Source organism: Mastigoproctus giganteus, chromosome 2, assembly GCF_048544385.1.
Source record: "Mastigoproctus giganteus isolate SK-2022 chromosome 2, ASM4854438v1, whole genome shotgun sequence".
Lineage (NCBI taxonomy): Eukaryota > Metazoa > Arthropoda > Arachnida > Uropygi > Thelyphonidae > Mastigoproctus > Mastigoproctus giganteus.
In genome coordinates, this window is record NC_143576.1 from 203,153,675 (window position 1) to 203,168,794 (window position 15,120).

Consider the following 15,120-nt stretch of genomic DNA (forward strand, 5'->3'; position numbering starts at 1 on the left):
GAATCAGATTGGTCCACTTGATATCGATGGTTCAACTGTTGATAATCCTGCTCAGGTAGCTAACAAACTAAATGAATATTTTGCATTGACATTCACACATGAGAAGTTATTCAGGGAGGGGAATGCCAGTGGTGTATTCAACTCTGGCAGTAAGCTAGATAATCTTGTAATAACTGAGAGTAAAGTGGAGGAGAAATTATTATTATTATTATTATAATTAGCCATATGGTGCAAGGAAGCCTGAGGCTTTTTCTGCACCCGCCAAAAAAAAAAAAAATATATTCCTGGGATGTGTGTCAGAAATAGAAGGGAATCACCAAGAAAGAGAAGAATGATGATATCCAGCTCAGGACCCTGGGTGTAACAAGCCCATACTCACCAGATGTGAGTCCCTGAGGTTCAGCTACTATGACATTATTATCAACTCCTAAAAATTCATCAAGAACAATTTCTCCACCGATCAAACCTCTCACTTGGAGTTCTTCCAAAGATTGCTCAATATCTTGTTGTAATTCATCCCTCTTGGTGTTTTAGCAAAACCTGCTTTTGTAAAGCAATCCTTAATCGTTGTTACCATCACATCTTGACTCCACATTTTTGCCAATTCTGATATGTATATTTGCAAATCTATAACAGAATCTATAGGTTCATTGGTTTCTATTCTCAGTACAATTTTTTTCAGTATGCACCTCTGGTAGTGCATTTTTAAATTCTTGATAATGCCTTGGTCCATTGGCTGTGGTTTAGACAAAGTATTTTGACAGAAGAAAAGAAGCTTCATACTTGTAAGTTTTGAAATTACAAAGTGATGGTGAGCAGGGTAGGGTAGTTGTCGACAATCAGTGCGATTTTTGTTTTCTTTCATCATCTTTCTATTGATTTTTTTGTTGCTATTGTTGTTATTTGGTTTTTAGGAGCATTAGCAACTAGGGCCATATTGCTCCGGGGATATGCAGTGGTCATTCCCTGACCTTTCCGCATCCTCCATATTTGGTGGTCACGGGCTCAAACCCCGGTCTAATCAAGAAGCGTGTGCTACGCACTTCTGCTCCTGCTAACCTGGCTATGGAGGCACCTGATTTTTTGTTGCAGTTGTTGTCAAACTCTAATAACTTAACTCCTTTTAGCCATTGGGGTTGTTTACTTTTGTCTATTACCAAAAGCTTCAATTTTCATTACCAGCCATATTTGCACCAACCAAGATTGAAATTCTCTCCTTACTATTTTTACCAACTAAATATTTATAATCTTCAAAAGTCATATCTTAATCGGCAAACATTTAAAACATAGACCTGTTTCTCAACTTTGAATATGTCTTTGGGCTTGTAGTTGTCCATAATTTTTTTTCAAAACTGTTTCTTTCCAATGGGTACAGTCTTTTTCTATGATACTTTCACCAAAAATAACTTTTTTGAGTAAGTCATGGTGCTTTTTAAATTTTTACAGCCAACCAGAACTTTTTGGAATGTTTTATGCTCCAGAAAAGATACATGCTCCATAGACTTTTCTTTTATCAATGGAGAGTTAATTTCGAATTAACTTCACCCACTTAAAAATGACTTTATCTATATCTTCATACAGGGTCCCATTTCCTCCCAACAGTTTAAGAATCAAAACATGGTTTTTATGAATGGTTTAAGTACTACTGGCAGGGATACCAAATTTTAAAGTGATTTCTTTTTTTTAATGCTCCAATCCACACTATTAAACACTTCCACTACACTCAAGGATTGTTGAAGATAAACACAAGAAAGGCACTTGGGGTGGTTGGAATCTATCCAGTTATATTAAAGGAGGTGGCAAAGGAAGTAAGCAAACCCTTAGCCATAATTATGAGAGCTTCCCTGGACTCAAAGGAGGTACCCATGGACTGGAGGTGCAAATGTGACCCCAATCCACAAAGGAAGATCAAAGGGAGACACAGGTAATTACAGACGTTAGTTTAACTTCGGTTCCAGGAAAACTAATGGAGGCACTGGTTAAAGAAGCATTGCAGGATCATCTAGACAAGACTTCACTTATAGCTCGGACACAGCATGGGTTTGTTAAGGGGAAGTCTTGTCTGACTAATTTGATTGGATACTATGATGCAGTCACAAAAGAACTGGATCCAGGGAATAACTTTGATATTATATACTTGGATCTTAGAAAGGCTTTTGATACTGTTGCACATGGAAGACTGCTGCACAAATTGGAGCAGTGTGGCACTGGAGGCAAATTGCTGCTATGGATAAAGGGATGGTTGAGTGGGAAAAGACAGAGTGGTAATCAACGGACACTGCTCTTCGTGAACTAATGTTATTAGTGGAGTCCCTCAGGGTTCAGTGTTGAGTCCATTGTTGTTTTCGCCGACCAGGCTAGCTGGGTGGGTAAAGTGCCTGCCTGGCAACCCAAAGGTCGCGGGTTCGAATCCCACCTCGGGCTTGGATCAAAGTACTGCAAAACCTTGGGAGGTCCATTATGGCCACAGAAGCTGATGCGCCAACAACTACCAAAAAAAAAAAAAGTTGTTTTCTGTATTCATAAATGATATTGATGATGGTATATCAGACTTAATGTCCAAGTTTGCAGACGATACAAAGGTTGGCAGGGTTGTTAATCACACTAATGACAGTACACTACTGGAACAAGATCTAGAAAAATTGAGCAGATGGGCTGAGAGATGGCAAATGAAGTTTAACATTGACAAATGTAAAGTACTACATATGGGAAGCAGTAATCCCAGAGTAACGTATCAACTCTGAGGTACCACACCGACAGTGGTAGAGAATGAAAAGGACCTGGGGGTAATCGTGCAGGCAGATATGAAGTTTTCTGAGCAGTGCAGACGGACTGCAAGAGTAGCTCATGGCATCTTGTCAATGATATACAGGAAATTTTTCTAGCAAGGATAAGGAGGTGATTATCCTCTTATATAAGGCAATGGTCAGGCCACACCTTTAGTACTGTATACAAGTCTGGAGGCTTCATTTTAAGAAGGATGTAGAGATCCTCTTGCTCAGAATAATCGCCTGAGAGGGCATAAATTCAAATTGAGGAAAGACAGTTGTAAGATAGATGTGCAAAAGTTTGCCTTTAGCCAGTGGGTGTTTGATTGGTGGAACAAACTTCCATCTGTCGTTGTAGAAGTTTATAGCTTAAATAGATTCAAGGCAGAACTTGACAAACATTTGGAGTGAGTGGATGGGTGAAATGAGGGTGTGTTTTTTTTTTGTTTTTTTTTTTTGTTTTTTTGTTTGGCTGATGCTATATGAGCTTGCTTTCTTGCATCATATGCCTATGCTAATTCTAACTGCAATTGTGTGGATTTTTACGCTATTATGGTGAAATGTGTTCCCCTTCACTGAAATCTTCAATCATATAAAAAAACAAATTTTCAGAAACCTGTCTTCATTCCTATTTATGTATTACAATGATAAAGGGAAAGGGACCAATGGAAAGTGCAAGTGCTGGCAGTATTAGGAAACAAAACAAAATTGGTTTAGAAATGAAGATGAAATTGATTTAAGAAGTACAAAGAAGGACAAAGTTTGTTATCTATTGCAAGGGAATTACATCTCACTGCTTCAACAGTGAATATTATTTTAAAAGACAGTGTGTGTGTATAAAAGAACATTTCAAAGGATCAATGCATTTATGATCAACAGTGATCACAAAGCAGCATTCAGGTGCTATATTGAAATGGAACAGCTGTTAATAATATGGATGGAAAATCAGATTCAGAAGTGAGTGCCCCTGAGTCTAATGACCATTCAAGCAAAAGCAACATATTTTTACAAGATATTAAACATATGTATGGGGAACCCCAACCCAAGTTCGTGGCAAGCAACGGGTGGTTTAATAGGATCAAGCATCATGCTGGTTTAATAGGATCAAGCATCATGCTGGTTTCCACAATGTTAAAGTATGCAGTGAAGTTGCCAGTTCTGATTCTGCAACTGCAGAGAAATTTTGTGATGCGTTGGAAAAAATTGTGAAGGCGGCTGGCTATTCAATGCAGCAAATTTTTAATGTTGACGAGACTGCTCTGTATTGGAAAAAAATGCTGGATTGAACATACATTGTCAAAGAGGGAAAGACAATGCCAGGTTTCTAGGCGTCAAAAGATAGGGCCATGCCCTTGCTTGGGGCTAATGCAGCTGGAGATTACAGATTAAAACCACTTCTTGTGTACCATTCTGGAAATCCTCATGCATTTAAGGGCATCAATAAAGCCACCCTACCCGTGCATTTCTGATTGAACCAGAGAGCAAAGATAACAATACAGGTACCAGACCATTTATCTGCCAAGCTTGGGACCAGAGGTGACCAGAATTTCTGGATTTTCTGGTTTTCTGGATCAAGGCTTAATATATACTTAAAATATAAAATAAACAATGAAAAGTAAAGAAAGAAATCGTATTTAACAGATACAAATTAATCCACTAATCTTCATCTGAAGACAATTCAACATCTGGGGTGACAAGCACAGGAAGAGAAGAAGCATAGGTATTGAAGGCTGAGGCTCAGGCTGAACTTCACTTGAAAGTTTCTGGTTGATCTTTGGAAATATGTTCTGCAGATTCTGTTGTTTCATATACTTTGGCTTTTCTTTAATGAACACCTCTTGTATTTTATACATCCACATTATATGCTGCTCACTGATGAAGCTCTTTTGCTCCATTCCCCGAATCAGTTCCTCAGTCAGGCCAGTGCACCTCTCTATAGATACTTTCTCTACTTTTTTTTTCAGTGCACTGTCATCACCATCGTCACATCGCTCTCATCTGATTTGTCCTTATCAGCATTCATTACCATATCTACAATTTCACTATCAGTGAGTTGGAGCACAACTGGAGCATCACCATCAATGTTTATACACTCTTGTACAGCCCCTTCACCAAGTGACTTGGCTACTTCACGTGACAAACTTTTTGCATATTCCAACAAATTCTTCACTATTTCTTCCTCACCAGACATTCGAAAACCACAAAAATCAGGTTCATCGTCATCACTATCAAGAAAGAAGTTAGATGACCATAGTTTATGCCAGCTGTTTATCAACGTATCCTTGGGTACATTGTCCCAGGACTTTGCTGCTAATATGGATGGAAAATCACAGAAGCGAGTGCCCCTGAGTGCATCTTTAACATTAAATGCTCTCTGAAATTCTTTTATCCCTGTACCTTTGTTGCAAGTGTCTAGCATTTTATGCAGAAATACATCCCTGTACCTGCACTTGAACACACCAAGAATGCCTTGGTCTAAAGTCTGAATTAGCGAAGTACAGTTTTGATGCAAGTAAACAGCACATACATTGTCCTTGACTAGAACTTGAGCAAGAGGGTGTACAGAACAGTTATCACCGACCGGGCTAGCCAGGTGGGTAAAGTGGGTGCCTAGCAACTCAAAGGTAGCGGGTTTGAATCCCGCCTCGGGCTTGCATCAAAGTACTGCAAAAACCTTGGGAGGTGCACTATGGCCACAGAAGCCGCTGCACGAACAACTACAAAAAAAAAAAAAAAAAAAGAACAGTTATTAATCACTAAAATAATTTTGCAGTCATCAGGCAGTACTACAGATTTACAATGAGCCCTGGCATCAGGCACAAAGTTCTTTAGAAACCAGTCGGTAAAAATCATCTGTGTTGTAATCCAGGCTCACTTATTTGCCTTATAAATCACAGGAAACACCCCGACTCCCTTAAATGCCCTAGGATTCTGACTTTTCTCAACAGTGAATAATTTGCACTTGTGGGTTTCCAGCAGCATTGGAACATACAAGAATCGTAAGTCATTCCCTGGAATCCTTATACTCTGCTGGTGCTGACTCATCTGGTGTTACATACAATTTCCTTGGTATGTAATGCCAGAATAAAGAAGTTTCATCTGCATTGTACACCTGTGTGGCTAACAGTCCTTCATCAGAAACCAACTTGGCAAATTCATCTAAACATGCCTCTGCAGCATTGTGGTCTGCAGAAGCCTTTCCTCCACAAACCTTCAGCTTGCGAATGCCATGCCTTTGTTTAAATCTGTTGAACCACCAAGATGAATATTCACATGGCGTTGTCAAATTTAATTCCTCGTGAAAATGTTTAGCTTGGGCTATTATAATGGAATGATCAAGTGGAAATTTTACACTCCAACGCTAATCCATTCAAGCAGCACTCTGTCCACGTCTACACTCTTCGACTGGTGTAAAGTTTTTCGCTTGTCCATTAATTTAGGCACATCACTGTCACCGTAGAATTTAAGTATCTGTTCCTTCTTTTTCTTGACATCATAGATGTCAAGAAAAAGTAGATGTATCAACACCATTCTCCTCACTCAAATGCTGCACCGAAGCACTTTTATCGACTCTCATAAGTAACTCTACTTTCTTCGATATACTGAGCACAAAATGTTTCCTTTTAGACATGGTATTAAATGAAAATTATAATAAATTGGGACAAATAATCACATATGTAGAGGGGCAAGTGTACACAGCAGCTGTCATACTAAAACTGATGTGCGATTGATTGCTATGATTCACACTTGCTATATTCTGCACCTGCACATTGTCAAAAAAAAAGCCTGCCAGATTCAAACTAGCTATTTCAAAAATAGCCAGTTTTCTGGTAATTCCGGTATTTTGGAAGCCAGATAAATGGTCTGGTACCTGTATTTCTCTTTGAGGAGTGGTTTAAATGCTGCTTCATTCCCGAGATCGAAAAATATTGTAAAGACAACAACGTTAACTTCAAGATTTTTCTTCTATTAGATGATGCTCCTGGACATTCTACACATCTAGATGATTTAAACTCAAATGTGAGAGTCATATTTCTACCGCCAAACACAACTTCACTCATCCAACCTATGGATCAGGGTGTTATTTCAAATTTAAAAGCATACTATTTATATACAACATTTGCTCAGGCATTGTCTGCAGTAGACAATGAGAAAAATTTTACGTTAAGAAATTTTGAAAATCTTACAATATTTACCACGCCATCTTAAACATTAATAAGGCCTGGGCAGAAATTACTAAAAGTTGTTTAAATGGTGCATGGAATAAAATATGCCCACAGCATGTAAAAGGCCTCAAAGGATTTGAAAAAGATGAATCATATAAAGAGGTTACAGATAAGATCGTAAAGGTCCAAAGATGTGGAGGAGTTAATAGAGGAAGAAGAGAAGGAATTATCTAATGAAGAACTTATTGACTTGCAGGCAGCGATAGTGTAAGAAGAAAATGCTGATGAAGCTCAAGATGAACCAAATGAGGAGCTAAGATGGTTCATCACCAGAGAGAGAGAGAGAGAGAGAGAGAGAGAGAGAGAGATGGCCGAGGTTTGAGAAGATGGATCCTGTGCAAACGATTCTTAAAAGTTAACAGAGGGGTAAATGATATGCTTACTTGCTACAAAGAAATCGACAATGAAAAGAAAAAAAGACACCATCCAGTCATCCATTACTATGTTCTTTGGTAAGGTTGAGCGGCCAACCCCTTCTAAATCTCCTCAACCTCCACAGCGGCGTACTTATCAGCTGAAGACGTCTATTCTGGCAATGATGCTCGAGAGGTAAAACTTACTGACATTATGCCTGTCTCCGCTCTTTTATAATTTTGAAATTTTTTTAAATTGCATGCTTTTGTAATTTTTCCTGCGCATGAGATAAAAAATTGAATGAATGCAATAAATAATTCTATTTACATTTTCGTCAAACATTTCTTTTTTTTGATTCAATCAATTCTGCGAGCACAGTTGCGAGTGCTGCAGAAGCATGGGGGAAATCCTGACTTGCATAACATTCCACAGAACGCAACCCTTATGTAAGTCGGGGAGTTCCTGTATACTGTATTTACTTTATTTATAATAACAGCTTGCAATACTGTTGTTTTTCAAATCGCCCAAAACCATGGAATGTAGTGTAATTCTACTGTTTTACTGAATCCAGTATTTTTAGAATGTCCAATTGAGTTTGCAATAAAGTTTTTTTTTTTTTTTTTTTTTTTTTAAATAGCTTTTCACCTTCTTTGCATTATTAGCACTAGCTTACTTATTTGATCTTTGTGAGGCCATTAAAAAAAAAAAAAGAAGTGGAGTTGAAACTACTTTCATGGAAATCTAAAATCAATCACTGAGACTCAATGTGCATAAATGACACACAATCCAGTACTAAACTGAAACGGTATTGCTGAGCAGTACTACTAAGCAGTGTGTAGCTCAGAATAACTCCCTGCCAGGTAAAGATAATTTTTAAGGAAGTTTTATAAACTTCAGCTAATTAGAATCCTCGAGCAGAATCTTCCATGTCAATAGCACAGCAGGGTGATGTATGAAGCATATATTTATATATGTGCTTCAGTATATTTTCCACTTATAACATTAAAAGGCACATTATAGCCATAGTAGCTTATGCGCCATTAAACTCCCATAACAACAACAAATAACATTAAATGACCATAATGTTTTATGGCCATATATAGGCTTGGGTAATAAACAGACAGCTTTCAAATCCTCTCCTTGTCATAAACAGGAAATGGTTTATGATATTTCCACTTTGGCTGGCAATTCAGCTGTTTTCTCATTAATTGCAACACTAATTAAAAGTAAATTTAAAGCACCCCTTCGAAGGGAAGTACTGTGAATTGCACTTGATTGGAAAATTGAATTGAAGAGTGTTAATATTTTTTTTTATGGGACCTCTCAGGCAAACACTTCATAATGACTGCTGCCAAGGCTTTTGGAGTGAATAGTACCGTTGTGGGGAAGGGTATCAAAATATACACAGTGCTTAGAGAACCATACTACAGCAGGAGACAACTGTGTGTATTGTATACTTGCATTAAAATTTCAATTGTACAATATTTATTTGTAAATAAAGTTCTAATTTTTTATTTATGTGATCACAAATAATGAGCTGTATGTATACTTCATTTCTATTAAGTTTATTTACCCATTCTACACCAATATAAAGAATGAAAAATGGGTTATAAGACTAAAACACTAAACAAACATTGAAACTTTGATTAGCAGTTTAGATTTTTAGTTTACTTAATTTTTTCTTCTTTTATTTGTGTATCATCGTATCCTACTGATGAACAGGAGTTTCTTAAAAAAATTTTTGGAATGTTTAATTTAAATATCAGGTGCTCTTTTAATTATTGCCTCCTAACACGAACCTTACCAAGTGTTAATTTATTCATATATTACTCTAACTTGCCACCATTATAAAATATGTTAATTGTTAACATTATATTTGCATATCTGGTATTTGGCTCTCTATGGTTGAATACTATTGTATTACATCATAGACTACTGTCAGTTAAATGGAAATTTTAATATGAACAAACAAAATTAGTCACTTATTGCTATTCATAAATATATCTTATCTACATTGCGACTTTAATACAATATGTTTTTTCTTTTTTTAATGTAATAAACATATATTCTCCAATTTACCTCAAAAAAATTTTGGCAGGTTTGGACCTCGTTTTCCAGCTGTAAATAAAGCATATGATGTGAAACTGCGTAAAATAGCTAAAGAAGTTGCTGCAACCCTTGGAATTGACAAATACATAAAAGAAGGAGTATACGTTATGGTAGGAGGTCCATCTTATGAAACAGTTTCAGAATTGAGAGCACTTAGAACACTTGGAGCAGATGCAGTAGGTAAGGAATTTTATAAGATCTGATTACTTGGTTTCAAAGTTTTATTGAAATGCAGAACAAAATTGATAGGTGTAATGTCATCCATGAAAACACTTAGTGAAAAGGTGCATCACAAAAGGGTCTCTGTGGCCAGGTAGGAAGGAGCAGCAGTGCATAGCACACGCTTCTTGATTAGACTGGGGTTCGAGCCCGTCACCACGAAATACGGAGGATGCGGAAAGGTCAGGGAATGACCACCACATATCCCAGAGCAATATGGTCTTAGTTGCTAATGCTCCTAAAAACCAAATAACAAACAAGCATCACAAAAAAAGTTGCAGTTTATTCAGACAAAATCTGATACTCAAGTGAAAACTACTGAACAGCTTCCAAAAAGAAACCACCATCGTAACCATCAGTATATTTGGTTACGATGTCAATCCATGCTTGATATAAACTTGATTTTATGTCAATATGACGTTATTGAATATAAAATCAAATGCTTGATTTTATATCAATCCATGCTTGATACAAACTGTTTAGAGATGGATAGTTTCCTTCACATGGAAGGAAAAGCCAACTACATCTCTAGCAAGAACATGTCAGGCATTTAGCCTACAGAGGTCCACAAGGTTCATTCATAATCAGCCATGTTCAGCCATAATCATAAATACCATAATCAGGGGATAAACTGTACTAAAGGTGTTATATAAGCATTTGTCTTCATGTGTAGAGGCTGCAACCACTACATGTAAAAATGTGAGATGACAGAGCACTGAAGAAAAATTTTACCATGAGCATGTACAATCAAGTGCAGTATGAAATTTTCTGAAAGGCATCAGGTATTTTCGGATTGTGCTGTTTTTAACTTCTTTGGGAAGGTGAACGGACACAGATTTGAGGATCAAAAACACCACCTTCACTGTTGGGAGCACAATTATAAGTTCAAAAATGAATGTCTGGTGTGGTGAGTTCATGACCAAGTGATTGTATTTTCAGGAGACACTGAGTATTCCAGTGATTACCTAGATGTGCTGGAAGAGTTCCTATATCCACAATTTGTACTACTATATTCAGGGGGGTTTTTTTTTCCAAAAAGATTGTGAATCCCCATGCTTTGGGACTTGCAGGATGCTTTTGCTGGACATTATTTTATTGTGCTGGAAATTATGCAAAAGATCAGATTTTGACTCAGTTATTGTGTAGAAGCTATAAACGTTGGTGACGTGAAGATGTAGATTAGCTCATGTCTTGAACCTGTAAATACTGAAATGTTGACGTGAACCTACTCTGAAGCCACATTATCAATTAAATGTACCGCTTTGTCATGCAGGCAGTAAGATTTTGACATGTTGGTAAAATTATAAGTTTGCGTAAATAATGTGGCTTATCTTTTTTTAACTCAACAATGAAGTTTTAAAGAATTTGCATTTATCCTGTATATTTTTCTAATTGGTTATAGAAGGAATGAAAATTTAAACTTTTAAGTGACACAAATTAATAAAATTAGTGTAATTCAAAAGAAAAGAAAAGGGAAAAAAAAAGCAAGAAGGGGAATCAAAACAAGTATAATGATATTCTGTTTGAGGTAAAATATGTGCAAAAGTTTATTCCAAAATTGCTATTCAAGATCCTGGAAAAGGTTTTTATTGTGAGATCCCCAGAATAAACCATCTATATCACAGATATTTCTGGTTTATCGCCATAATAGTTATTAAATGTATACTGTAATTTGATCAGATTTATTATTACAGTGTGTTCAATTTAATGTACACCATTTGTTAACTTGCTTAATATTGATTTTGGGAAATGTTATGCAGAAACCTCTCATATATTTTTCCTGAACTTGCAACATATCTTGTGAAAAATCAGTATAAAATTTTACAATTTCTTACTACTTCAATTTTGTCTAATTAAATGAAACAAATGAGAAGTTTTTTTTCAAATTCTTTCTTGATGAAGAGTTCTTCACTGCTCTTTGATTATTCTAAAATATCATTTTGTTTTTGAGTCCTCTCTAAACCCGATTTGTCAACTTTTTTTTTTTCTTTTTGTGCACTTATCATATGGAATAATTTACTAAAAGGTCATAGGATTGTCCATTTGTTTAATTAACAGTGGATTACTGAAACTTTCTCAGTCTTATGGAAGAATTAGTCTGACATAACTCATTCAGATGAACACCAAACAACTCTTAGATTGTTATGTTAAATGAAAATTAAATTTTTCATTTAAAAGAAAAGCAATGTCCTGGAGGATTTTAGTGGTTTAAAATGCAAACTCAGGATGCTATTCATTAGTACAAAAGGTTGCATTGTGGAAGAAACTTGGCAGTGTTAATTGGTTTACATATTGTAGAGGTGGTGTTTGTTCCGCTATTTATACCAGGGCACTGCATTAAGTCTCTGTATGGCCACAAGGTAGATCAAGAGACAAATATTTGCATTGTGTAAAATTTACAGGCTCCATAATAAAATCATAGATCTTCAACATTTTTTATAGATGTACAGTTACTGGACAAAAATTACTCACCTGTGTAATTTTTTAATTAATAATATATCCCCTCCTTTATCATGAATTGCTTCGCAAATTCTTGTTCATAGGGATTCGACTAGGCCCTTTAAATAGTTTATATCAATATTAGGCCATTCTGAAAACAATTTAACCCAGGGTTCAGTGCTGGGCCCATTGTTGTTTTGGGTATTTATCAATGATATTGATGAAGGTATATCAGGCTTAATGTCCAAGTTTGCAGATGATACAAAGGTTGGGAAGGTTGTTAATGACAGTAAAGACAGTATGCTACTGCAACAGGATCTAGAAAAGTTAGGCAGATGGGCTGAGAAGTGGCAACTGAATTTGAACATTGACAAATGCAAGCTACTGCATGTGGGTAGCAGTAACCCAAGAGAAATGTATCAACTGTGGTACTACACTCAGAAGTGGAGAATGAAAAAGACCTGGTGGTAATTGTGCAGTCAGATATGAAGTTCTATGAGCAGTGGAGACAGGCTGCCAGAGGCAAGTCATGGAGATCAATGATATATAGGAATTTTGCCAGCAGAGACAAGGAGGTGATTATCCTCTTGTATAAGGCAGTGGTCAGGCCACACCTGGAGGCCTCAATTTAGGAAGGATGTAGAGTTGCTAGAATGAGTACAAAGAAGGGCAACAAGATTGGTGAGAGGAACAAAGGGGTACTGTTACCAAGAAAAGAAAGGCTTAAGTTCTGCAAGTTGCAGCATCTGGAGAGTAAGCACTTACAAGGTGATCTTATTGAGTTGTATAAGGTCTTGAATGGTTTGAGCAGGCTCAATGTTGATGGGATTCTTCTGCTTGCTCAGATTACAGACCTGAGGGGGGTATAGATTCAAATTGAATGAAGATAGTTTCACAGAAGTTTGCCTTTTCACCATCAGGTAGTTGATTGCTGGAACAGACTTCCATCTATTGTTGTGAAAGTTGATAGCCTTAAATAAATTTAAGGCTGAACTTGACAAACATTTGGAGTGATCAGATGAGTGAAATGAGAAGGGATTTTTTTTTTTTTTTTTTTGCTGATGCTGTATAAGCTTTCATCATATGCCTACTAATGCTAATTTACTAAATGTGATATTTGTTGCCGATCATGATCACTTAACACAGATTTTCAACTACAATTCTGCTGCTGATTTGCAGGTGATTTAAACTCGCACCATTCTTTAAACTCTTATTACTGTTCTTTCTGAAACACCTGCAAATTCAGCTATTTCACCTTTAACATAATGCCCTTTAGGCCTGCTAAATACTATCACTGCTTTTTGTCATTTGCCAACATTTCTTGCTTCCCATCTTTTGTGGTAGAAACCATTGCTTCTTCATTCACAGTTAGTTTTCATCTAAATAAAACAGATTAACCTTACACTCTAATTTCAAGCTGTAAGCAAAAAACATAGAAGCAAATATGTCCTATCTGCTATGCCCTAAATACAAAAACAAATGTCATATTCAGTTAATTTGTATAGAACAGGTATTTTAAATTAGCTGTATTAGTACATTCTAGAAGTAACTTTTTTTTTTTGTTGTTGTCGTCTGTATTAGTACTGGAATAAAAAGGTTTTTAAAGTAATTCAGTTAATGAAATTTATGAAATTTGATTTAATTTCTTTTTTTTTTTTTTTTTTTTTTGAATCTTCTGTTTTTTGAGCCCAAAAGTGTTTTTTTTTTTTTTTTTTTTTTTTTTTTGTAAGGCCCTGGGCACTACGCCCATTACACACAATGGATAATCCAGCCCTGACTTGTATTTTATTTTTTTGAAGATAATTATAGAAGTATATTTTATAAATTTCATGATTTCACCCTCCTTAAAATATTTCATAAAATTCATACCCCACTCCTTCCTCCTGAATTTTATGAAATCCTTTTAACCCTTTCAAATACAAAAAACAGATTTTACATAACTGAACTACTTTTATAAATTAATGTGTATATATACTTAAATACATCTGGTTTGTTTATAACACTTTTTTTTTTTTTTTAAACAAAAAAAAAAAAAAAAAAAGTGTTTCATAAAAACAATACTTGTCCTACACTTTAGGAACCCCCTGCCAGAGTATTATTTCTCTTGTATTTTTAATCTGCTGTGTAATATTTTTCCCATATACCTTATGGAAACTTTCTCTTGATTTAGAACTTACTATGTGCATTAAGTTTCACTGAAGAAATGCAATGTTTGTATACAGTATGTAGACCAGTGTTTCCCAACCTGTATGCTTCAGGTGTGCCGGGGAAAATGCAAATAAAAAAAAATTAATAAATCCAAATTTTATAATAACAAATTAATTCAAATAAAAATATTCGTTTATTTATGCTGCACCGATCCCAGCTCCTTCCGGTGGTCAGTGTGACATCACATTTTGATTCCTAGTACTAGATCTGTTCACCTTTAATCCTTTATTAAAGGTGACTTTTCATTCCTAGTAGTAGATCTGTTCATCTCGATTCAGCCATTCTTATCATTTGAGACTTTTCCAGGCACCCTGCAGTTGTATAAGTGCAACTTGTAAGCAGCGTAGTAAGAAATTTCCTTTGTGCTTTAAAAGTACTTTTTCATGTTTTTATATCTCTAAAATGTCATATTCAAGGTATTTTAAATTAGCTGTATTAGTACATTCTAGAAGTAACTTTTTTTTTTTTTTTTTAAACAAAAAAAAAAAATTGTTATAAACAAACCAGATGTATTTAAGTATATATACATTAATTTATGTGAAATCTGTTATTTGTATTTGAAAGGGTTAAAAGGATTTCATAAAATTCAGGAGGAAAGAGTGGGGCATGAATTTTATGAAATATTTTAAGGAGGGTGAAGTCATGAAATTTATAAAATATACTTCTATAATTATCTTCAAAAAAATAAAATGCAAGTCAGAGCTGGATTATCCATTGTATATAATGGGCGTAATGCCCAGGGCCTTACAAAAAACTTTTGGGCTCAAAAAACAGAAGTCAAAAAAAAAAAAAAAAAA

The 15,120-nt window shown here is 35.6% G+C and overlaps 1 protein-coding gene across 1 annotated transcript in view; it reads left to right on the plus strand.

Moving 5' to 3' along the window:
* Positions 1-15,120, plus strand: part of LOC150089923 (purine nucleoside phosphorylase-like) — a 131,573-nt gene that overhangs the window by 97,885 nt on the left and 18,568 nt on the right. The window contains exon 6 of the mRNA XM_090368900.1: positions 9,447-9,637. Coding sequence (XP_090225026.1) covers positions 9,447-9,637 — 191 coding nt within the window. The remainder of the gene's footprint in view (positions 1-9,446; positions 9,638-15,120) is intronic.